The following is a 26463-nucleotide window of genomic DNA, read 5'->3' on the forward strand; positions in this document are numbered from 1 at the left end:
TCACCACTCAAGGTCTAGTGGAGAGGGAGAAAGTACTGGTGACTGTGGGATTCGAACCTGTGCGCTCAGATTCTCTCGCTTCCAAGGTGGGCACGTTACCACTAGGCTACCCCTCCACAAAAAAGAACCTCACAGTCACCAGTCTGATCAACCTGACCAGTCATGTCCATCAACACCTTGACCCGAGCCCTGCACTCAACACACTGGCTCCAGCCATGGCTTAGTGGTAATGCACCCAACTAGGAAGTGAGAATCCCAGTGGGTCTGGGCACTAGTCTTTCAGATAGGATGATAAACCGCAGATCTTGTGTGTAGCATGCGTGTAGTAGCCCACGTGCAAGGCCAAACAGCAACAAAAGCATTGTCCCTGGCAATATTAAACTGAAGAAAAATCCATTTTGATAAATAAACGAACACAAACAAATACATTTGCAGACAGAAAAAAAAGCGAAGGGTTGCACTCTACTATGGTGACGTACTTTCCCATAAATGGGGGAGGGGGGTGGGGGCACAACCCCCCAAATTTCACACACAGAAATCTGTTGTGACAAAAAAATACAGTACAGTCAGCCACCCCCACCAGACCCTGGCGGCGGAGAGGTATGTCAAGACTGCCACACTCTGCCTGTAATGTCAGGCATGTGCTTCAGCCCTCCCGTCCCCCACCCCGACGCCCCTCCCCTCAGCACACAACTGTCCACATGGTCACACCAGTCACTCGCCCAACAAGCAATCCACTTCCAGACTTACACGACCTTTCCGCCTGTCAGTGCACGCACAGTTAATCAACCCCTACCCGGAAAGTGGAGGGGTGAGACTGGCAGGGGAAAATCAGAGGGAGTGGCAAAAGCGAGAGGTGAATGAGTGGGAAGGGTGGTTACACACTGTCCACAATGGAGGAGACCAGCCAGCGACCGCCCAGGTGTGACGGAAAGAGTTCAGTCTCCAGCTTGTGTCAATGAAGGGAACAAGGTGCAGCCAGGAGGGAAGATCTTATCTTCTCACGTAACCTGACAGGTGACCTGTCGTTTGTTGACTGAAGAGCAGAGGTGCGACCCAGGTTACAGATTAAGGTCTACACCCGTAAATTCCCCAGATCTAAACAGCACACTTCCATGCTTTTTACCACATCTCCACACAACCTGATCTTTACTGGGTATCTTCATGTTTTACAGATGTACATCCCATGATCTTTATTAGCCATCACCTCCAGGTTTTACACCAACACACCCCTGATCTTTAAGGGCACCTCCTGGTTTTACAACTATACATACCTGATCCTTAAATGACATCTCCATGTTTTACACCTATACACCTCCATCTTCATACAGGATATCTCCATGTTTTACACCTATACACCTCCAATCTTTATACAGGATATCTCCATGTTTCACACCTATACACCTCCAATCTTTATACAGGATATCTCCATGTTTTACACCTATACACCTCCAATCTTTATGCATGGTATCTCCATGTTTCACACCTATACACCTCCAATCTTTATACAGGATATCTCCATGTTTTACACCTATACACCTCCATCTTCATACAGGATATCTCCATGTTTCACACCTATACACCTCCAATCTTTATACAGGATATCTCCATGTTTCACACCTATACACCTCCAATCTTTATACAGGATATCTCCATGTTTTACACCTATACACCTCCATCTTCATACAGGATATCTCCATGTTTCACACCTATACACCTCCAATCTTTATACAGGATATCTCCATGTTTTACACCTATACACCTCCATCTTCATACAGGATATCTCCATGTTTCACACCTATACACCTCCAATCTTTATACAGGATATCTCCATGTTTTACACCTGTACACCTCAAATCTTCATACAGGATATCTCCATGTTTTACACCTATACACCTCCAATCTTTATACAGGATATCTCCATGTTTCACACCTATACACCTTCAATCTTTATACAGGATATCTCCATGTTTTACACCTATACACCTCCAATCTTCATACAGGATATCTCCATGTTTTACACCTATACACCTCCAATCTTTATACAGGATATCTCCATGTTTTACACCTGTACACCCCTGATCTTTACAGGACACCTCCATGTTTTACACCTGTACACCCCTGATCTTTTCAGAACATCATGTTTTTACACCTGTACAACCCCCCCACCCCCACCCCCCATGCCCTCACCCCCCATCTTTGAAGAACAACTCCATGTTTTACATCAGGGTACCCTTGATCTTTGCAGGATATTTCAATGTTTCACACCTACAACCCCCCTGATCTTTACAGAACATCTCCATGTTTCACATCTGTGCAATCCCTGACCTTTACAGAACACTTACACATTTTACATCTGTCCACATCTGATCTCTTCAGGACATCTCTGTGTTTTACAAGATGATGTTTATGGAACACCTCTATGTTTTACATCTGCACACTCCTGATCTTTACAGGACACCTCCATGTTTTACACCTGTACACCTATAATCATTACAGGACATCTCAAAGTTTCACACCTTTCTACCAATGAGTACCGAGGCATGTGAAGTCAGTACAGAACTCACATTTGTCAGACCACTGTATACACACTTTGTGGAGTGCTGGCCCGATGTTAAACTCATTATGGAGTCACCTACTAAGTCTTGTTGTCTTGACCCCATCCCAGCATCCCTTACCAAGCAGTGTCCAGATGGCCTTTTTCCTCTGATCATCCAAACTGTCAACCACTCTCTTGCCACTGGTACAGTTCCTCATCCCCTCAAGCAGGCCACTGTCACACCACTCATCAGCTGAAGAGAAGAATTTCCGTCCTGTTTCAAACCTCCTTTCATATGTAAAATTCTTGAGAAAGTTGTTTTGACTCACCTGCAAAACCACCCCTCTCATAATAATCTTCTGGATGGAAACATTTCAGTCAACCTAGAGAAAATTCCACGGTAGAGAGACTGCTGTCCTCTGTGTTCTCAATGGTCTGCTTGCCAGAGCTGATGAGAGACTTGTTTCAGTACTTGCTCTGCTTGACCTGAGTGCAGCTTTTGATACTCTGGATCATGCCATCCTGTTGGTGAGACTCAGAGTGTCCTTTAGAGTTGATGGTACTGCCCTTGACAGGTTCAGGTTGTACCTGACTGGCCATGAACAGCCTGGCATTGTTAATGGCCTGATGTCTTCTCCCCACCCACTTCTTTATGGAGTACCTCTGGGTTCAGTGTTGGGGCCAGGACTATGTACATTCAGCCTCTCTCTGATGTGATTGATTCTTGTGCTTGTGACTACCATAAGTATGCTGACAACACTTGAGTTGTCCAAAGGTTCATAACCCACAGAATTTTCTACTGCTTTGTTTGCTATCAAAAATTGTATTGATCACGCGCTGACTTGGATGAGCAGCAACAAACTGAAACTCAACACAGACAGAACGGAGATCATGCCAGTGGGCTCAGCATCACACCTCTGTCTAGTGGACAGTGAGTTTGCTAACACTGGGGGGGATAGAGTTCTTTTCAGATTTTTTGTCAAGTACCTTAGTTTACATCAAGACCAAACACTGGCCATGCAGCACCATATCAACTCCATCAGCCATGCAGCTTTTCTGCAAATTCCGAATGCCAGCATTCATTCATATCTTTCAAAGACTGCCACGGTCAGACTTGTCTCCTCTGCTTTTAGCTCATGTCTGGATTACTGTACTTTGGTACAGGTAGGTCTTCCAGCTGATCAGCTATGTCGTTGCAGAAAGTTCAGTGAAGCTAACAGTGAAGCTATAACTTGTAGCTCAGAAATCTAAGCCTGAACATGTGACACCTTCGCTCAAAGCACCGAATTGGCTTCCAACTAAATTCCGCATTCAGTTAAAAAAGATGCCATGCTCATGTACTGCTATTTTGATGGCATACTTCCGCAGTATCTCTCTTCTTCACTAACAACTTATCAGTCTTCCTAGTCACTTTGATCTTCAGTTGAAAGGTTACTTCAGGTGCTGAACACTAATCTGAAAACATTTGGTCACTGATCAATCAGTTTCTCAGCCCCATCTGTCTGGAACTCACTGCCTGTTGACCTGTGAAAGGCCACTTCCATCTACAGACTTTCAAATCACAACTGAAAACTTGTCTTGCATTCAAGTAACAGTTTAGTCTAAATTGCTGTTACATGAGAGATGTACTACTTTTTGAGTGTTGTGTGTGTATGTGTGGGTAGGAGGAGGAGTGTGTGTGTGTGTGTGTGTGTGTGTGTGTGCACGCGCGCGCATGCTGTTCATGATGCAAGAATGGTGACTGTTTCTTCGTAGTTGATCGTTTTCCTTAATGATTGTTGCATCTCTTATGCAACATGTAATTTGTGGAGCACCATGAGTGATTGTTATTTGAAAATGAATTTTCTGAAGTATTGTTTTTCTTTCTTGTTTCTTTCTTGGGATTTTTTATTCCCACCACCATTGGACCTTGAGTGGTGGTCTGCGTACTAGTCTTTTGGATGAATCGAGATGAAAGGAGACCCAGTGTTCAGCTTGCACTTCACACATGTAAAAGAACCCACATCAATATTAGGAACATCCCCAAATAAATTCTGTTGAAGAATCCACTTTGACACTAAATACTATAACAACTACAACTACAGACAGAAAAAAGGAGTGGTTGAAAAATCCATGTTGATAGTAAAACAAATACATTTGCAGCAGGAAAAAAGACAAAAGATACTGGCTGGTACTGCACTGAGCCACCACACTCTCACCAACGTGCTCTCCCTTGGGAGAACAGCCCGAATTTAACTGACAGAAATATGTTGTGACAAAAATACAACAAAAGACAATCCAATGCAATGCAATCCAATCCACTACAAATTACAATACAATGCAATCCAATGCAATGCAAATCAATACAATGCAATTCAATACAAATACAATGCAATATAGATCTATACTATTACAATACAATACTATACAAAATACAACAGAACACAAGACAAAACAAGACAATACAATGCAATACAATACAATGCAATACAATGTGCAGTTGGAACAGAACTCACAATAGTCAGACCACTGCGGACAGACATGTGAAGCTTGCTGAAACCCAGGACTCCCAGCTTGCCAATTTTCAGGCTGACCCCCACCGTTCTCTTCAACAGGTACTGCAAAAGCCATGCTATCAGCCTGCAACAGACACACACGCACACACACGCACACACACATGCACGCACACACACACACACACAGTACCTCTGTAGTAGCCATGCTCTATGTGTGTGAGTGTATGTGTTGCAGGCTGACAGCATTGCTTCTACAGTACCTGTTGAAGGTCATGCTGTGTGTGTGTGTGTGTGTGTGTGTGTGTGTGTTTAAATGTTCTTCCTCTTCCACCAATATATGCATTATCTTCTCAGTTTGTTCATATAATTTCATTTGATGCATGTATTGATGTAATAAAATCAGCCAAGCTAATCATCTGTTTCACGCATTACACACACTGGATGTTGCCTGGAAAATGAAACTTTTTTTTTTTTTTTTTTTAATATAAAAGTACCAGTGGTTCAATAAGATTTCTTTAAAACCCAGTTCAATAAATCATTAATCCATCAGTAGATCAAACAAACACAAAGTAAATAATTTTTTTTTTTTAATCTGATGTCTCTTCAAAAAAGAAAACAAAATCCCAGCATTCATCCCATGCAGATTAACACTGGTACAAACGATCTATGGTTTGTGTGGGTTTTTTGTTTTTGTATTACCCCAGCTGTGTGTTATATCCTGACATTCCCACAGGGGCCACTTGTGTCAGACAATGTTTGCATGTTTGTGCGTCAGTTGTTGAGTTAACCAGGTCACAGTGAACTGCCATCCTGTACCGCCTGTGTGTGTGTGTGTGTGTGTGTGTGTGTATGCGTGTGTGTGTGTGTGCGTCTGTGTCTGTGTGTCTGTCTGTGTCTGTATGTCTGTGTGTGTGTGTGTGTTGTTTACATGTGCGTGTTGTGTTGTGTTGCATGTGTTTTTGTTGTGTGTTTTGTGCATGTGTAGTATTTGTGTGTGTGTGTGTGTGTGTGTGTGTGTGTGTGTGTGTGTGTGTGTGTGTGTGTGTGTCTGTTGTGTTTAAGTTTGTGTCTGTGCAATGTGCGCGCGTGTGTGTGTGTGTGTGTGTGTGTGTGTATGTGTGCATGCACGCGTGCGTTTGCACATGTACGTGCACCTGTGTGTGTATATGTGTGCATGCGCATCTGTGTGTGTGTCTGTGTCTGTGTGTTTCTGTGTGCATCAATGCCTGCATGCAAACAGGACATCTCTTACATGAATGTGGTCATATGTGTGTGTGTGTGTGTGTGTGTGTGTGTGTTGAATGTGTGTGTACATGCCCCCATGTTTCTGCCTGTCGTTTCCTGCAAACACTTCCTGCCAGTAGCACCACTGACTGACATATATATATATATACACTGGGCTTTTCCATGCCTATCCCAATCCAAATGATGAGCTCATGCACAACAATAACTTAGCTTTGTTCACAAATTGTACATGTATTAAATGTGTTATGGTCCTATGTCCAAGCACAGAATTATAAAACATACAGATAGGTTTACAGGAACAATTATATGCATTTGGAAGACAAATCACCAATAAAGAACCAAGAAGGTATGATGCACCAAGAAAAGAAAGAAAAAACAAGGAATGTGCTCCATGACTTGCAAGGGGGGTAGGGGGACTAGGGGGGATGGGGACAGACAGACAAACAGAGAGGGCAATGAAGCTTATCCTGTATGAAAATAAACTCTTTTCTTAAAGGAAAAGCAATTTTGTTGAAAACTTTATTGTACTGATAGTTTATTCTTGTACTAAAAGATTATCAAATATCAAGAGAGTTTTTTTTTCACAGATCTTCCCTAGTATGTTCTAGACCTTTCTTTTTTTCATAAATTGCATAAGTAGTTACATAACCCAGTCATACTGGATAACTTTTCATTGAGTCTGTACTGCCATTAATTACATATTTACAATCACCACCACCCACCCACCATTCCCTGACTTCTCTTATGAAAACCTAATTCTAATTATTGGTTGTTGGGGGAGGGAGTTGGCACAGCCGGGGGGGGGGGGGTGGGGAATCACCAGAGTAAATAACCACAAATGATGTTTGTTTGCAGAGTATCTCCCCTTCTGTGTGCTGTCCTCCATCACACTAAATCAACCCCTTTACTTGCTTCCTCCATCAAATGGCTGTTGCTGAGCTGCCCCCTTATTCATATCCACATAACAATGCCCCCTTCTCTCTTTCACCAGTTCTCTGTTTTTATTCTTTTACTCTACAGTATGTCCATCACAGGTCACACCAGAAGGGGCTGTCCATTCACTCTCTCAGTCACATCAATAAAAACTAACCATTCTTGATCTCACTGCAAAAGTGTCTCTTTGCCTGTCTGACTATTTCACAGACTTCATTTTCTTCAAACAATATCTTCTCCTTTCAATGCTGTTGCATCAGTAAATGATTCATCAATTTTCATGAAGACGTTAGGCTTCATCTACTGTATACAAACCTGTAAATGAACTGATAAAGAACTGCAGGATTGATTTTCTTTTCTTTTTTAAACAAAGCGCATATTCAAGAGAAGTTTATGAATACATAAATACTTTGTAAGTGTGCTTTTAGATTTCAAACTGATCAGCTGTTCTGCTAGAGTATATGTTGTATTCTTCTAACATCAACATGTTAATTACCATATCTGAGACATCAAGGCAGTCATCAATAAAAATATTGCTCTGCACATTACTTGAATAATAAGAGTAATATATCAAAATGTTGACACTTTTTCCTTTCTATTCACAAGTCAAACAATACACAAAGAAAAGCATGATGATGGAATACTGTAAGCCATGTAATATTTATGCCAATCAGCCAATCGGAAAATGAAAGTCGATCTTAATCAGTTGATGTGAAGTATAGATTTGCTCAAAATATATGTAAAAAAAGAAAGCAAAGTGATGAGTGATGGCAACTTAAGCATTCACAGCACTGTCACTTTTGGACAATATGACGGATGAAACAAACACAATGGCTGTGGCTCAATATGTATAATCATTTACAGATCCAAGTATGCATTCACTTCGAAATAACGCCCCCCCATATTCAATGCATGTTAGCTGATACTGACACAGTGACCGTGGTTTCTCAATGAAATATGTTGTTTCACTTTCACAATACAGACGTGTCTTTAGGCTATGAGCCGTCGCATTACTTACCAGCAAAGAATCCAGACTCCTGCAATAATGTAGATGACAGTAAAAATAACGTTTGCCATTTCTCGAGCAGTATTTTAGATTTACCAGGTCATTATTTTACTTCTTGACCATAATAAATGACTTAGTGGTCGCCTTCTGCTTACGAGCTGCAGGCAGCCATCTTGTGCGAAAGTGGGTCAAGGACCATGTGACTGAAGCTGGCCAATCATCGAGAGTAATCCTTACCGCCTTGTTGTGCAGAGAGGGCGGCCATATTACCTTGTGTCGCCATATTATGCTGAACAGCTATAATGACCAAAAATTTCTGAATCTATGGTCAGCTGTGTGCCATAGCAACAAAGTTGGATATACAGTGGTGTGAACAAGACATGGAGTGACCATGAGTCACCCAAATCCTACTGGAAACGGGTGTACATTGGAGGATTGCTACACCAATCTCTTCGGTTTGGTAAGTTATGATTTTAAATAGGTCTTATCTGTAAAGCTATTGTCAGGGATGTAATGCTGTGGTATGCTGATTTCCTGACTTTCATCCGCAAGATGTTTGTCGTACCATTCATCGCAATGCTCACGTTTCACCTAGATGCTTTTTGCGATTGAAGTCGTTGGCGGACATGTGAGATTTTATGCGCATGAACCACTGTCACCAGGTGCTCGATCATTCTTTTATCGCTATTCGGAAATGACTCGAATGAGGGTTATTGATCTGCATTGAATCATTAAGTGAGGAACATGAAGCGATTTGTGTCGTCCGGCGTGAAAGGAGACGGTTGCTTTGTTGGTTTCTCCAGCAGATCTCATCGTAATGCTTTTGTTTTTGTTTCAGACGGACATTTGTGGAATAAAATGGCGTCGACTTATTGCGGAGAACGTGGTGGTTGACCAGTTGGATGACCCCGTGCTTGTAGCCTACACAAAATGCCTTCAGAACGATATCCTGTGTGTCTGGCGCCGTGTTATGAAACATTCAGAACAGCGGTTAAATTCCAGCGACCTGTTGTCTTATCACAAAGAATTGTGGGTGTTCTGGTACGGCGATCAGCCAGTCTTTCTGAACAACTTGCTTTCATGTGACCCCTGTTTGCGAGGTGAGTGCCATCCATCGTTAATTTTGGTCCAGTCAAAGTTTGTTAAGTGGAGGATAGGGAGATTTAGGTAAGGCATAGAATGCCTGACAAGGATAGTATTTAGTAGGAAATGACAGTCCTTAGTCCAAGTCACCAAAATGTATTTTTTGCTTCCCATCATCCACCACTGAGCACCGGACTTTCATTATTTGTTGTTGTTTTGGTTGCTTTTTTTGTTTTATTTTTTGATAAGGTGATCACCTGTATGCAACATACTGTCTGAGCTTATGAAAGAACCTACAGTGAGTCAGTAGTCCCACTCGAAATGATGTCGAAAATTTTACTTTGAATGATTTGTTAGTGTAAGTAAACAAGCAACACCAAAATAATACAGAAATGAAAATTGGGTTGTGGTGCACTCTGTTGATGTATTAGAAGAATCCAAATTCTCAAACAGCAGTAGGTTGTGACAATCAGGAAGTATGATAATCAGAACAATATATTCATGCACACATACACAAATACACGCACACGAACTCTCTCTCTCTCTCTCTGTCTCTCTGTCTCCCCTCATGTTTTCCTTTAAATAGAATATGATCTGTGCATGACTATCTTTGACTGTTTTTTGTTGTTCAGTGTAATTGTTGTTGGTTTTTTTGTTGTTGTTTTGTTCATTTTTTGCCCTGAGAGCTGGGTGTAAAAAAAAAAAATTTTTAAAAGAAAGAAAGAAATAATGCTTATTCCAATGGCAATACCCTCTTCATAATCAAATAATTTGTTTCCTCAAGAGAGATCTCTCACACACACACACACACACACACACACACACACACATTCCCTCTCCCTCTCTCTGCACCAGTGTGTGTACTACTAGTAGTAGTAATTAAGTTAACACATTGCCCTCTTTCCCATATCCCACTCATTGCATTCCCATCTTCAACCCAGTACATTCCATGCCCCCTCCACAATTCCACCCTTCTTCTAAATCCCCACCAAGTACCATACCACTTTTTTTTTTCTTTTTTTGATCACGTATGAAAAAAAGTGTGTATGTCGTAACCCTGATTCAGTTGCCTGTGTGTATCTATTATTGTAATTAATGTGTGTTTTCATGCAAGTGTGTGGTTTCTGGATTGGTAGTATGTCATTCCATTTCTTGTCCGCAGTTAATTAGTTCTGGACGAACACCACTAATTTAGTAAATATATAATGAGTGTGTTTTTGTATGCCAATATTATCAAGAGTGCACTGATTTAACTAGAATAGACTTCCTGAATATTTGAAAAGATGACAAGATTTACAACTCTTCATGCATGCATCATCTTGCTTTTTTTTATAACATAATTTTGTAACTACCTGTAAAGTAAACTGAAAAGTCATGGAAAGTATAGGATTAGGAATGACTTAACATCTTAAGTTTAAGGATTGACAGATAAAATAAACCATGTGTTGAACTGATATTATTTATTATTACTAGTGAAAAGGTAATCCCATGGGCCTGTGCATGATATACTCAACTTGTGTGCATTCACATTGAAGCAAACTTTTCATTGCCAGAAAAAAACAAAAACAAATGTTGTTGTTTTTTATTGTAAACAGTAAATATACTTTGGATCTAAATCAGCATGTTCACTTTACATATCAACATTATTGTAAGTAATTGCAATGTCAGTTTGAACATTTGGTTATGTGTGGTTTTGTATTTGATACTCAAGTTTTTGTTATCATTGTACATTCCAGCGCACATTAGGTTTTTAAAAAAATCATGTTTCTGAGGATAAGCAAAAAACAATATGTATTGTTATTTGTATTGCATAACTCCACTCTCACATTTCCTCATTTTAAATACCAGGTCATGTAAATTGTTTTCAGTGACAGCTGTTTTGGTGCATCTTGATCAGTGTCTACCTTTTTTTTGTTTTCATTATGTCACATATGGGTAATCATAAATATCCATGATGCTGCTTAAACATCAACATAATTTCTTGAGTGTGTTAGTAATTTCATTAGTTGATAATGTAAAGTTTTAAACAAAACAAAATCATCCAGAGATATACACATTTAAATACAAGTTTGAATAAGACAGTAACATCTTAACAAATATATATGTTGGTGTTAATTTAAAATGATACTTGGATTGGAACACTGCCACAATAGACAGCTGAAAGTTCAGTTACTTTTCTCTCCTTTTTTCTTTGGTAATTTAACAACAACAACAACAAAAGCATTTGCACAGTTATAAACTGGTGTTAGTGGGTTGTAAAAAAAAAAATTGGAACTTGCTTGACCAATTCTTTCAAGATAAGCATCGTACATTCAAAACAAACAACACATGAACTAATGAAGTAAACTGGTCTACTTTCATAATGATAATCCTTGTTAGCCAAAGTTTGTAGCTTTGCTCCATTTCAGAGATAGCAAAATGGCACTTACGCATGTAAGTGTAAAGTTACTCTAGATTTTTTTGGCAATGTGAGGTTGGAAATGTTCCAGGTAAAACTTCACAAAGACTGAAGAAAAACCAAAGAGCATTTATTAACTCAGCTTCGATAGCAGATATTGCCTTTGCACACTACTGAAAACAAGTAATATATCATATGGTCTAGAATCTGATATGGTGTCCAGTTTTTGTGACATGCATGATGAAAAATCAACCTTTTTTATTTTTTTATTTTTTAAATATTTTTTTAACAGTTTTATTGCATGCACTCACAAAATACCATTTTGATGTAAACATGTCTGCATTTGCTTTTATCTAACTCTGGGTTTTTTTGGTTTTTTGTTGTTGTTGTTTTTTTGTTGTTTTTTGTTTTTTAATAATAATAAACTAAGTGCTCATAGTCACAACTTCAACACTAGCATTTATAATTGACTGTTTAATGACCATATCTATATTTTGTAGCTAAGTATTAAAACTTTTTATATAAAGACAGTCAATAAAGGTATTAGAAACACAAACGAAAAACTGGTTTCAGACAAATAAAAACAAACTTTGCAACAAATGGATTACCCATATCTTCACAATATTTATTAATATTTTTTGTGTATAAAACTCAAAAGTGTAAATAAAAAGAAGTGTTGTTGTTTTGTCCTGGATATAAAGTGTGCATGTGCATCATGGACCCTGCAAATTTCGAAGACAAAAATGTTGATGGGAAGAAAAACATGACCTGAGGGAGAAAAAAAGCATTTCAGGTGAAGAATTAGTCCTAAAAATGTTGCAGGGCTATATGTGAACAGGTAAAAGAAATCTCATGATTTGAAGAGGACAAAATTGGTGTGTGTTTTTTTGTTTTGTTTTTTTGTTGTTGTTGTTTTGTTGTTGTTGTTTTTTGTTGTTGTTTTTTAATTGTTATTTAAATCTAACTTTTTTGAAAAATACAGAATATTAGTTATTTGTAGTGGGGGGAAAAATCAAAACTAATAATATAGTAATAAAATAGAAACATTTATTGCATTTATTCATTTTTCTTTTGATGATTTCGCTACTGTCATTTAACAAAAGTTATACAGTATCCATAAGCAAATGACAAAATATGAGTATCTTGTTGTTTTGGATAATTCCACTAACCATTCCATATTCATTGTATTTACACAGATACATGTAAAAACAATCACCACACATAACAAAACTGAAACAGAAAACAATTGATAAATACTCTTCTGAACATAACTTAATGACAATCGACAGCTTGACAGCTGAACTACTTTTAAAGAACTGTTATCAGACAAAATCAGACTTAATCAGTTAACTGAATAAGTAAATTCAAAATACAAATTTGAAGCAACTTAAACAATCTAACAGCATGTTTATATTTAAACTAATTAATGTGATATTGGGATAGGAATTTAGGAAGAGTGCCAGTTGTTGAATGACAACTGAAGTGAAAGTTTAGTTTTGTTAAAATATTTTCTGTGACAGCATAAGCTGCTTGTGAAGTTACACTTATGAACCACAATTTTGGATTGTAATCTAAAAGTATTGAACTGCTCTGACCTTTTTTTTTTTTTCTTTTTTTTTTTACAAGGTAAGAATCATGCATTCTTGATACAGCATATGAACTTAATAGTTGACTGTCATATTTATAATCATTTTTTTCTCAAGTTCATAACTTCACTCCAATTCAGAGGCAGGAAAATGCAAATCGTTGGTGTGAAGTTCTTTGATTAAAAATTTTGGCAATGCAAGTCGTACTTTATCAGAAATGGGTGTATTTTTACTATGAATTCTTACTTAATTTGAAGAAAATATTTTGGTAAATATTTCATAATGGAGCTCGCCAGCTTAATACTAATAGTTAATAATTAAATATATGGAGAAACTATATATGAAAGAATCTTATTTAGTCAGCTTCAACAGCAGGTTTTCTTGTGTGAAGTTACATTATTAACCCACAGAACACAAGGAGAATATTAGTATTAGCACAAAAAGTATGAATATTTTGTTTTTAATCTACACAGTGTAACTCTTTTTTTTTTCCAATGTATACAGATTTTTTTTCTTTCTTAGAAATAATTATGATAATGTAACAGTATGTTCGTTACTGATACTTACATCACAACATAGCATGCAGGGTTCCACTGAAAATTATGACAAAAACAATTTTGCCAGAGTTTGTTGTTTTTAATGTGCCTTAGCAATTGAGATCAACAATAAATCAAACAATCCAACTGTATGCTGTCCAGTCATAATAACTTCCAGGAATGTGAGCGCTACCAGGAAACATGTAAATATGCACTTTGCCATTTTATTTAAATTATAGAAAAAGAATGTCTGTTATATGGGTGCAATTGCTGCAGAAAAACCCACAGCCCATTCCTGAGGTATGTGCAAAATCAGAGAAACTAAAGTGAGGGAAAGGTGTGATGTCCCCAGCAATGGCTGTTATGACGCCACTGCCAGTGTATTGCCAGTGTATTTGACGACACATTGTTGGGAGTGGGGGAGGGGGGGGGGGTACCACGCCTTAATTTTGATAATGAAAGGCCTGTTTTTCATCAGTGTTGACCCAACCAGCTCTGCGTTTCTTAGACTTGTGAATCAATTACCATGTTGGTTTGGGGGGGGGGATCACTTTCACACACTCATACACATGCGTGTGCACACACACACGCACACACACACACACACACACACACACACACACACACACACACACACACACACACACTAAAGAACACGCACATTACAAAATTACAAAGACATGATACTGTTAATTTGTTATTGTAAAGGTTGCTTTTTCTTTGTTTTTTATTTTTTTCCAAACTTGGTCCTCAGAAATTGCCAAATGCCCCCCATGTTTTCAGACAGAAGGTCATGATAGCCCTCAGATTTGAGGCCTATAGGAAACATTGTTCTTTCTATTGTGCATTTGTTAGTGTGTGTGTTTTGTTTTGTTTTTTTTTGTTTGTTTGTTTTTGTTATAGCTGCCCCCTCCCCTGCTTCAATGCCCTTTTTTGTTTCAGTCCCTGTCAGTGTCACATCCTTGAACTTCTCATTTCTTAAAGATAAACAAACAAACAAAACATCAAAATGTAATATCAGATGTGTTGTTTTTGACATAATCAAACTAATTCAGGAAATTCGTTCATGATGAAATTTACTTTTGCTTTTAACAAGGACAGTGTATAGACATTTTACTACTGATGTACTATTGTAGGGTTTCATTTGAAAACTCAGAAACTTAGGACACATATCCTACTCCTTGCTCAAGGAAAAGCATTAGGACATTTTGGAAATGGTCCTCTAAAAATTATTTAAAGTAATATTTTTGTCAAATAGGTCTAGATTCTGATTGGTGCCAAATTTTGGTGAAATTTTTAACATGAAAAACTGTTTTAATTACACTATTAAATCAGATTTTAGGAAGAAAATTTCCTTTTCTTACCATATTTACAAGTTTCAACACAAATTACAATTTTGATGTGAACATGTCTGCAAACACTTGTTTCAGTTTCAACGTTGAATTTTATACACTCTTCATAACGTTAAGTAACACCTTGACATTTTGGAAACAATTTAATGAATGTAATTTTGTTTTACAAGTTTTCAAAATGTTGCTGTAAAGTCACTTGATGAAGTTGTTTGAAACAGAAGAATGAAAAAAAAACTTATTCAGACAAAAGAAAACACGATTTTGCAACATGCAAACAAAGTTAACTTCACAGCAATGTATCTTTCCCAGTATTCTCAAAAGCTTTAAACAGCAAGAAGTGTAAAATCATTGTTTTGTCCATTTACACAATCATAACAACAATAAAACAGAACAGGTGTCAAATGCCTTGCTAAACAGGACTTTGACAAATGATAAGCTTTAGCTGAACTTTTCTTCTTTTTTCACAACAGAAGTCTGAATTGAAACCTTCATCACCAGCAAAAAGTGCAATGACTTAAGTTTGTTAAAAGTATTTGGACTTAGTTTTTGCAGTTTGGAATGTCTTATATGTCATTAGTAGCAGGCCGGTATTGTAATTTTTGTTAACTAAAATGGTTACTAAAATTATCATTAAGTGGCCACCAAACAGAATGCCTCAAAATGTTATGTCTCTTTCTTAGACTAAGAGGGACTGGTAAAAAAAAAAAGAAGAATAAAGCAATAAATGAAAAACTCACATATAATGAAACATGACTCCAGTTCCCAGTGGTATCTTCCCCTTTCATCCCATTGAAATGTCCACAAAAAAAGACAACTGTCTTTTAGGACCTGGAGCTCAGGACAGTAGTAAGTGATTCAAAAGTGAATGCTTAAGGGGGATTGTGTGTGTGTTTGGCTGGTTGGTTTGGGGGTGGATGAGTTGAAATGACCAGCAGGATGGCCATTATACATTATTTTAGTTTCCTTTTTTTAAATCTGAACATGCACTGCAACTGCAAGGACTAATAATAGTAGTGTGCTGTTACTAAAAGTTGACTGTTACTAAAAGTTGAAAAACAACAAAACTTGTCATTGAGGGAGGGACAGATACAAAGAATTGACTCCAGAACAAGGGACAATTTGAACTGACTTCAGAACAAGGGACAATTTGAATTGACTTCAGAACAAGTGAGAAGCATTTTATTGTGTGTTTGGCCTGTTATTCTTGGTGCCATCAATTACTGTGAAAAGATCAAAACACTTGTATGCATGTTGTTCATAACTCACAACTGGGTAGTCATCATTGATGTAATGTTTTAACGAAAGTGTTTTTGTAAATCACCTAGAGCAGATTTCTGGATAGTGTGCAATATTATAAGTATCCTTTATTATTATTAGTCACCTTTCAGTAATGGAAATTTTTAGGGGGAGTGGGGGGGGGGGGGGGATGCAGAAAGTTGAGAAACTTCTGAAAATTGTAAAAGGAAAAAATTCCCACTAAATGTAGGAATTAGATATAATTATGGTTTTACTTTTAGCAATTTTTATGCAAAATTTCTTTGTCACAGTTAAATGCAAGGTGTGTGCAACAACACTGTCAACAGTGATGTTATTATTATTTGCCTGCTGTCTCCACTACCGTAGTGCATGTCATTTGATTTAACCACTGAGCTGAATAGGACTAATATTGAGCTCTATGCAGTTTACACCACAAAACAGTGGTGGTGACAGCGTTAGATATTGACCAAGAGTTGCCAGATGAGTGGAGCCTCGAGGTGACAGTAGACCGAATAGATCAGCCACGAAACTGTATACACGTGTTCAGTGCTGTCAGGCCTGCAGCACCTTGCTTTGCCTGAAGACAGGCGGCCCCAGGGCGGTGACCTGGATTAGCCAGGCGGCAGCAGTGCAGGGCAGGCCGGCACCAAGCCACCAAGTACCAGCCACCGCTCAGCTTGTGTGTCTCACATTGCAGATTGAGAGCTCTCCTCCATTTGGCCCCACTTGCAGGCATGCAGGGAATTCACCCCGGTCTCCTTCCTTCCCCGGCATTTTACACACACACACACACACACACACTGCCAGCCTGCCCTGACAGTGCTGCCCCGCCTGCCACTGAGACATTGTAGCAAAGAGGGTGGGGGTGAGGAAGGGGGGTTGGCTTTAGGAGGGAGAGCTGTTTGATCAGCTCCTGTCTGGCAGATGGGTGTCTGCAGCAGGAGAAGGAATGGGGAAGGGTTGTGAGGGGTGGGGTGGGGGTGGGGCTCCCATTTCTGTGATTGACAGCAACCAGTCGCCTTCACTCAGAAAAGCAGTGGGGAGGGAAGGCAGGCAAGCACGCAAAATCGGTGAAAGTGTAATCAGCAAGGATGACCGCGCCTGGTGTAATCACTTTGGTTTCCTTGCTGATCAGGGCAGACTTTGTTTTTTCATTATGTTGACTGGCTCTTCCTCCCAATCCTCCCAAATCAGGAAGGTTTGTTCTGGCTGTTTGTGCAGCCATGGAGAGCAGTTCCTGTTTTGTATTTCTTATTTATTGCTTTCCAGCCTGGTCAGTTTCAAGATTTCATTTTCAGTCCCATGTCTGAAGGTTAATCATATACTACAATAGAAAATGATGTCACTGGATTATTCATGAGTTTGATCCTGCATCTATCCAAATCAGTAAAAATCATACACACAGGGGGTTTTTTTTTGTTGTTTTTTTTTTTGTTTTTAAATTCAGGTGTCTAGTCTCAAAATCAAAAAGAAAATTGTAATGTCCTGTATACAATGTATTTATGTGTGTGTGTGTGTGTGCGCATGTATATGTATCTCTCTTTTTTTTTCTCCAAATGATTCACATTTAAAGTTTAAATTAAACTATAATTGAATACCTTCCAAAACCGTGCTTTTTAAAAAAAAAAATTATTTATATTTTGTGGTCCTTTAGTTTTGGTCAGGGTGGGAGGTGTCAGAGACATTTTTGACTCACTTGTGTAAACAAAGTGAGTCTATGTTTTAACCCGGTGTTTGGTTGTGTGTGTGTGTCTGTGGTAAACCTTTAACATTGACATTTTCTCTGCAACTACTTTGTCAGTTGACACCAAATTAGGCATAAAAATAGGAAAAATTCAGTTCTTTCCAGTCATCTTGTTTAAAACAATATTGCACCTCTGGGATGGGCACAAAAAAATAATTAAAAAAATGAAGCCTAATTATATGCAAACTGCATTTACTGTTATATTTATATTTTTTGTATTCTCTAAACTTGGCACTTTGATCTGATATTCTGACCCAACAACAAGAGCAGTCATTATTATCATTTTTTGTTCAAACAGGAACTTCTTTTGCTAAGCATGGAAGTTTTATTTATTTTGCAAACGTTTTGGTGCAGATAGTAAAAAAGGGAAATTACTCTCTCTGTAATTAATGCAAGGGGACTTAATTTGCTTTAAACTGATCTTTCTCATCTTAAACATTACATTTTGAAATTATACTCAATACATAAAAAGCTTGTTGTTTTTTTTGTTTTTGTTTTTTTAAGTGTATCACAAGTGAGTCTTGAAGGCCTTGCCTCTCGTTTTGTATTGATTTGTTCTTTCTGTCCACCACTGCATGGCATAAGACTAGTATACAGTCACTGCTATAAGTGAACCAACTCGCACTACACATGCATGGCTGTACACACGCGCGTGCACGCACACACACACACACACACAGAGTTTAAAAGTTAGGAACTGTAATGAGAATGAATTTAATGTGCAAATAAAGAAGGAAAGAAGTATAATGTAGTTAAGGAAAGTGTATATTATATGATATGTATTATGGAGAATCATCAAAGATTCAAACTGAATATTAATAGTATCTCAGTAAATTGAATATTTACATATGTTTTTTTATATAATGCATCTTCATTATGATGTAACTTTATATAACTTTCCAAGTAGCAGGTTCGAGGTAGCTTCAGTGTGACAACCAGCCGCACAGTAGAGAAAAGACTACAATTGAAGCAGTCCTGGACAGTTTTCTTTAGCCTTTCTCATCTTGTTGCTGGATTGGTTTCCTTCCTTTTCTCAGTTGCAACACCACACTTCTTGTCCTTCTCTGCTTAAATGAACCACTGGAAATATCTGGTTCACACTCTTTTCAGTGTCAGTCTGTTTCACCTTCTTTGTTCAGTGTCGATCGGTTTTATCTCCTGTGGTGCAGTCATGCATTGACTGGGGAAGTAAGGCACATCTGCTGTTCATTGTTACCTTGTATCTGTCACTGTGTCAGCTGTTGTTTTTGGCTGTTGGTCACATTTTTATGTCATTGACTGATCAAACTAAGTGAGCATTAACATTGTCAATCACTCTACATCACCAGTTTACCAAAAAAAATGGTAAGGGGAAAAATAGCAGAGACAGAAAGAAAGGTTATAATTTTAATTTAATTTATTATTTTACTTTTAATAAAATAGAACATCAATACAAACTAAATCGGCTAAATAAAATAGAACATCAATACAAACTAAATCGGCTACCAGAACCTTATTTACCATACTGGTTTCTGTCATGAAACTTCCATGAGTCCCAAGTGGAGAACTGTTGACCTAGTCTGATTGAATAGATCTGTGCATCAATGTCACTCACACATCTGATATGATCTTTTTCTTCCTGTCGAATATGAAATGCATACATGCATAATACTCATATCCTGCTGTTGTGTTTTCTGTTTAAACTCTATTTGTGATCATGTCCCAGCTGATCCAACAGATGATTGAGGTGGTGTTGGTTTTTTATTGTGTTAAAAACTGTTACGCAGTAAAAAATCAACCTCCTTTTAAATTCTACCCATTACTACTGGTTAAATTGACGTGGAATAATGTTTAAACACCACCCTTGTTACATTCATCTTTTTTCTTTTTTTTTCTTTTTTTTTTTTTTAAGTCTTTATCCTGAAGCTGCTGATGTCACAAAGCTGATTATTGAGGTTACATTTCTTTAGACCATTCATTGGAAAATGTAGTTTTTTTTTGTTTCCCAGACTGGCAGGCACAATGGCAGCAGCTAGGGAGATAGTGTTTCAGTGCTTGTTTGCTTGCTACATTTTTTTTTTCACCAGTTATAAATTGAGAATGAAATGTTATGATGAGCAGCCATCACTTCATTCGTTTTGTTTTCACTTTTTAATTTGAGAACCTGGAACAGTATGGCGATCATTGTGGTGTGTATGTTGTTTTCAGAAGTGGAACATGGAACATGGGATCGAGACAAAGACAGTGGCCTAACTTACGAGTGTCGAACCTTGCTTTTTAAAGCACTCCACAACTTAATTGAACGGTGGGTCTTTTGGTTATTTCAACATCCTCTTTTTAATGACATAGTAAGATTATTGCAATAATGAAATGTGGTAGTTTTTAAAAGTAGTATGTGTGCATGTATTAACATTTGATAAATGTACAGGTGTACACATATTGCAAAGATGAATGAAATCTTCAGTGAAACAGCTGGGAGTGGTGTCAGTCCTAGTTGTGAGTGGTGTTGAGAACAAGCATGTCCTATGTGTTTGGTGGTGTACTGTTGTCCGACGTTAACCACTTGGTACACCATAGTTGACAGTCAGTAGGACACTTATTCGTGAAATAGTATGAAGGTGATATGTTCAGCCATTCATTTAATTACATGTGTAACTGTCAAAATTGTGTACTGCCAGGGAGTTGTTACAGTACACAGTTGGAAAGATGATAATTGCTGTGTCCAAAGTACAGCAGCAGGTACATTCAATTTAATAGGTCTCCACAAATTTTTCGTTGAGCGAGAGCCTTTATATTTGGTGAGCAAGTACTTTGAGTGCTTTTAGATATATATATATATCAGGTGAGTGAGTGCTTTTCACATTGGCCTTGTTATACACATATCTTTTCTCAAGTTTTCCACTCTTGACAGAATTAGAATCACATCAAATAGTGGGAGAGACTATCCAGCAGGTGTATCTACATTATTTATTCACTGTTTACATAGCTACATCGCACAGAGAATTGTGCAGCCTGATGTACGAGAGAAACAATCAATACTCATCAAGTCACTCCTGTCACACAGTCAGCTTCCTCAGGCCTTGTCTCATCGACAATCCAGATGCTTCACACTGTTGAAGAATGAGGATTAACGCTGACACATAGAATAATTTTTTTATGATATCTATATGTTATGCACCATCGCACTCGCTCCTTTCTCCAGGCCTCTTTGTTCAACTGGTTCCTTCATTTGGGAAAGAATTTGGGGTTAAATACGTGGGTGCAAAAAAAAGAAAGAAAGAATGTCACTCAATTGGTTTCATCATGTGGTCTCTGTGACCACCATTACCTTCACATGCATGCATGCAGATGTTTTTCTCTTGCCTGTCCCCTTGGTCTGGACACAGCTGTCAAAACCAGATATTGAAGTCTGCATTAGTATTGCAAAATGTCCTCCATTTTCTGTTCATTATTCTGCTTAAACCACTGAAGTCATAGTTAGTGCAGTGTAAACGTTTTGTCACGTTTTTACTCATGTGTAAATGAAATGAGTTTAGATCTTTGTAAATTCTGAAACAATTTTTTTTCAGCCTGTTTATATTATAATGTCCCTGTCCCTGTTATTTTCACAGATGTCTGCTGGCCAAAAACTTTGTCCGCCTTGGCAAGTGGTTTGTGATGCCTCAAGACCATGGCACTGGAGACAGAAGGTAAAAGACTGCTGTGGTCAGGTTGGGGATGGAGGGGTAGGGAGTTCCAAGAATTAGTAGTTGTCTATCACAGTATCACTATCAGCCATGGCTTGGACGACAGAAGGGTGTTGTCCAGCATGAAACGAGTGGCCAACCATTCATACTACACGCTGAGTCCACTTGATTTTATGATGTTTGCTATTGATCTTTTGCAAAGCAGGAGAACAAGGTCTAGCTACTGATCACTGCTGTGTCAGCCAGCTGGCTTGCAACTGAAATAAAGCTCAGCCTTTGGTAAAATAAGGTCATTGGTACTGGATACATGATATAGAACATAATGAAATATTTCTGTAGTGCAGTCCTTGTATGATTCATAAGTCAAGAGAATGATTATGAAATATTCCTACTGTGCAGTCCTGTAGTATAATTCAGAGCTCTGGAGAATGATAATGAATTATTTCTGTGGTCTGTAGTACAGTCCTCTACTTCAGAGCTCGGTGCACTTCACAAGAGGATGCTTTCGTCCCACCATTGTCCTCACGTTACGTATGACATGACGTCGGTGTGTGACTGGTTATATAATAGATGTATATGTAACCTGTTCTAATGCAGTGACAGGATCTGCTTTGAAGACGATAGATCGGAGCAAAAAAAAATAGTTAAGTGATAGAAATGATAAAAGTTGGGATTTTGTTCACTATTATTTATCTGTAAATATTATTGTAGATGCCACAAATTTAATCGATCATTCACTGTTAGATGACTGATATTCCAGCAGTAAGAAATGATCATGAATGGTTTGTCATGTGTCTGTCTGCAGCTGTCACCTGTCATTCTGCTTCCACTTCTTCCTGCACGGGGAGTCCCAGGTGTGCGCCAGCATAGAGGTGAAGCAGCACTCCCCGGTATGGCGCCTGTTCCCCCACCACCTCCACCTTATGCAAGATTCACAGGCCCACTTCCAAGGTCAGTCCCGCTTGTCTACAATCTGTTGTCTTTTTTTTTTTTCCCCACCCATCATCCCCTACCCCTTTAGGGATGCCATGGGATTTTTTCTTTTTATTTAAAAAACCCAAAAACCCAGTACCCCCAGTTTATAGAAATAGTGTGCTAGAAATTATCTCCTGTCTTAATCTTTCACTTTCAGACAGTAAGGTGTGGGTAACTGTTCTTGGTTACTGGCAAATCTTTTTTATTCAGTACCCCCCACATTTTAGATATTGTGTGCAAGAAATTATCTCCTTTCTCAGTCATTCACTTTCAGACGGTTAGGTGTGAGTAACCGTTCTCATTTACTGGCAGATCTCTGTTATACAGTGGGTGTGCACACGCCCTCGCTGCAGTGCTCAGAAGATAGTTGTGTTCTCTGTGGCGGTACAGAAGATAATGCGTGACTGTGTAGATGTTGTGTGTGGCAGCCATATTGGCCCCCTTCGGGATGAGCGCCACGCTGACAGGGCAGACGTACCGGGACACGGACCCCCACATCCGCCTGCTGCTGCAGCAGTGGAGCCAGTACTTCCCTTTGGACACAGACGACAGCAAGGAGCTGGACCCCAACCAGCTGCCCAACTTTGTGGAGGTCATTGTGGGTGAGTGGACCATGCTGGGTGGAGGGGGAGTACAGGGTGTGTGTAAAAGCCAGTTGTAACAAACACTGCATGAGTGGGAATGTTTCTGTCATATACAGATTTCTCTTCTGACATGGTGAAATACTGCATGGTGGTGTTCATGTATTTTACGATTTTCCATTTTGGCAGAGTAAGTTTGTTTTATGTTTTGTTTTTTTGCACACTTTGTTAAGAACCCCCTTGACTCAGTCCAGAAACTTTTCAGTTCCATAAAAATATGTCATTACAGTATCATACCTGACTTCTTTCTGCATGTTCACTTAAAGCAGATTTCTTCTTCTGTTTTTTCTTTCTTTTTACATGACTAAGTTGTGGTCATCCACTTTTACATTATGATACTTGGCTTGCAGTTGAGCATACTGGATATCTCCTTTCATCAGTTTAGCCATTCAGCTTGGTGATATTTTCCTTCATTCTTAGTAATATTCATATTTCTTTCATTCATTTACCCAGTTTCTCTAATAAACTTTATTGTTTATGGAAATAATAATTTTTTTAAAAAAAGGAAATTTTTGTATGCCGCTGTTTGCAAATGTTGACTATACTTCTTTCATCATTTTGAAGTTCTGCACAGACACTTTGTTAGATTTCTACACAGTCTGGTCTTAGATAGTGATGTCTGTTGTTTGTTGACAGAAGCCTTTCACATGCAGTAAGTCATCACAGACCAAAACTGTGATCATCATTTTCCTTTGCAGCGGGATACCGCATGCGCTATCCCTCCAGCTACGTGCTGATCTGTGACACGGAGGAGGCGATGGGGCGAGCGTCATCGGTGGCCGGGGCGGGGGACAGTCTTGCGGGGCGAGGGCCAGGCCTGGGTGCTGCTGACCTCTACCCTCCCATGACCCCGCCCCACTCCCCTCACCCTCACCCTCACCCTCACCTGCACGGTGAGGCAGGAGGAGGTGGCGGAGGGGGGGAGAGGATGGGGTTTGGGGAGGGCAGACAGTCGCGGTTACCCAGCATCGGCCAGGTGTTGAGTCACCACATCACGCAGAGGGTGGCTCAGGACTCCACGTTGACGACTGGCGCCGCCCCCATCCCCTCAGCAAGGTATGCACAGTTAGTTAGCTCGGTTCAGCCTGCCACCCTCTCTTCACCGCTACACATGAGCATAGGGAAGGGGACTGAGTGTCTGCTTAGGCATGTGCATTGATATCATCTGTGTCTGGTGTTGGTAGGCTGTGTAGGACTCGAGAACAGACAGTGATTTTTTTTTTCTTTCTTTCTTTCCCATTTCCAGCCATGACAAATACAGTGTATCACACAAAAAGATTAACATAATTATGGAGGTGGTTCAGGGCAGAATTAATGTTTTGTTTTTTGATGATTTGGCGATTTTTGTTTTTTGTGTATTTGATATCATAATGTTATGTCTTTGTTGTGTGCACATGCACACACGCACACATGCACACACGCACACGCACACGTGTTGATACGCCATGCACTGAGAATGTCAGCTGTGCTGTGAAGACTGAGAGATGATGATGGTTGGACATTGCGTTGACAGGAGTCAGGAGACAGGAGGGGGTGAGGAAAGCAGTACATCAGGATTGTGGACATTCTCTGACCCTTCCTCCAAGGTTCCCTGCAACTGTGCAAAGTCAGTACTTTCTCTTTTTGTCTCTGTCTCTTTCTCTCTCTCTCTCTCTCTCTCTCTCTCTCTCTCTCTCTCTCTCTCTTAAGCTGCACACTATTTTGCCCAGCTGAATTTACAAATTGTTTACAATATAGTTTCATTTTGCTTTTCTGTCAGTATATTATTGTTTAAAAAAGCTAGCTAGTCTGCAAATTTGTGTGAATTGTTCGTATTTATTGTATCCCCTTCAGAATGGGCCATGGCCTATACTGAATAAACTTTTTGACACGAACCCCTCTCTCTCTCTCTCTCTCTCTCTGTCTGTCTGTCTGTCTGTCTCTCATCGATATCGTAATTATTGTTATTGTCACAAGGACAGATTGGAAGACGAGGCAATGCCTGAAATCTTTAATTTGAGGAATAGATTTTCTCTCTCTCTCTCCCTCTCTCTCTCTCTCTCTCTCTCTCTCTCTCTCTCTCTCTCTCTCTCTCTCTGTCTCTCTCTCTAATCTGAGGACACCTTGCACATGAGATAGAACATGAGTGACAGCATCTGGCAAAGTTGTAAAAGCAGGAAAGAAGTAGTGAAAGCATGTTTGAAAACAACGGGTTCTGCCCAGTTAGAGTATGGCAATTCATAGACACCTGCTGTCCGTATGAGATAATAAACCCATTTAACTTCTTGTTGATAAGCAGGGTGAGAGGTCAGTGGTTATGCTCATCACACATGAAAAATAGAAAAAGCTTGTCAGAGTTTGTCTGGCATACAATGTTGATCAGATATAATATGTGATGAATGTGCCATGTTGATGGTGTGATCTCATTAACATTAAAGTTGAAAGTCATAGCATGGATTCTTTTCTTTTCTTTCTTTTTTTTTTAACTTGTGGGGTATTAGAGATAAGGTCTTAACTCTCTCCATACGAACGGTGAAAGAGACAACATTAACAGCATTTCAGCCCAATTACCATCATCAAAATATTGCAAGCGGAAGGCTCTTATACTGAAGAGGTGAATGTTGACAAAGAATACCACAATTCTGACGATGGAAGCTAAAGGTTGGGTCATTCAGACACCCACTGGACATCCGAGGGGTCTGTGTAGAGGAGAAGAGAGGGCTGGCCGTACTGAGTGAGTTAATTCAGCCTCCATCAAACTCGATACAGTGATTTGTCATGGTAAGAATAAAACAAACAGTCAAGATGGTGCGGTCAGGAGTTCAAGGTCGCAACATAGCTGGGGGTGGGGTAGAAATATGATAAAGCTTGAATTGTCAACTAGTTTTTTCATCACTTTGATATAGTTACTGGTCATAACTGGAACATAAACAGTATTGAACATCCCAAGTTGGAGCCTGGAAATAACGGTTATAATAGTTTGCAATTAAAAATACTTGTTGAAAGCTACCAAACAAATTATAATGGCT

The 26463-nt window shown here is 39.0% G+C and overlaps 2 protein-coding genes across 4 annotated transcripts in view; one reads left to right on the forward strand and one right to left on the reverse strand.

Annotated features, from left to right (window-relative positions):
• Positions 1-8396, reverse strand: part of LOC143288631 (protein hobbit-like) — a 130706-nt gene extending 122310 nt beyond the window's left edge. For all 3 annotated transcript variants that reach the window (XM_076597289.1, XM_076597288.1, XM_076597290.1), the window contains exons 1-2: positions 8231-8396; positions 5035-5158 (exon numbers count right to left, since the gene is read on the reverse strand). In XM_076597289.1, coding sequence (XP_076453404.1) covers positions 5035-5158; positions 8231-8289 — 183 coding nt within the window. In that variant the 5' untranslated portion in view covers positions 8290-8396. The remainder of the gene's footprint in view (positions 1-5034; positions 5159-8230) is intronic.
• Positions 8397-8456: 60 nt separating this feature from the next.
• LOC143288632 (mediator of RNA polymerase II transcription subunit 13-like) overlaps positions 8457-26463 on the forward strand; it is a 49803-nt gene continuing 31796 nt past the window's right edge. Inside the window, exons 1-8 of the mRNA XM_076597292.1 lie at positions 8457-8678; positions 9057-9318; positions 20362-20458; positions 21765-21842; positions 22645-22790; positions 23243-23416; positions 24154-24511; positions 24969-25061. Of these exons, the coding sequence (XP_076453407.1) occupies positions 8610-8678; positions 9057-9318; positions 20362-20458; positions 21765-21842; positions 22645-22790; positions 23243-23416; positions 24154-24511; positions 24969-25061 (1277 nt within the window). The 5' untranslated portion in view covers positions 8457-8609. The remainder of the gene's footprint in view (positions 8679-9056; positions 9319-20361; positions 20459-21764; positions 21843-22644; positions 22791-23242; positions 23417-24153; positions 24512-24968; positions 25062-26463) is intronic.

This window comes from Babylonia areolata, chromosome 12 (assembly GCF_041734735.1).
Source record: "Babylonia areolata isolate BAREFJ2019XMU chromosome 12, ASM4173473v1, whole genome shotgun sequence".
NCBI lineage: Eukaryota > Metazoa > Mollusca > Gastropoda > Neogastropoda > Buccinidae > Babylonia > Babylonia areolata.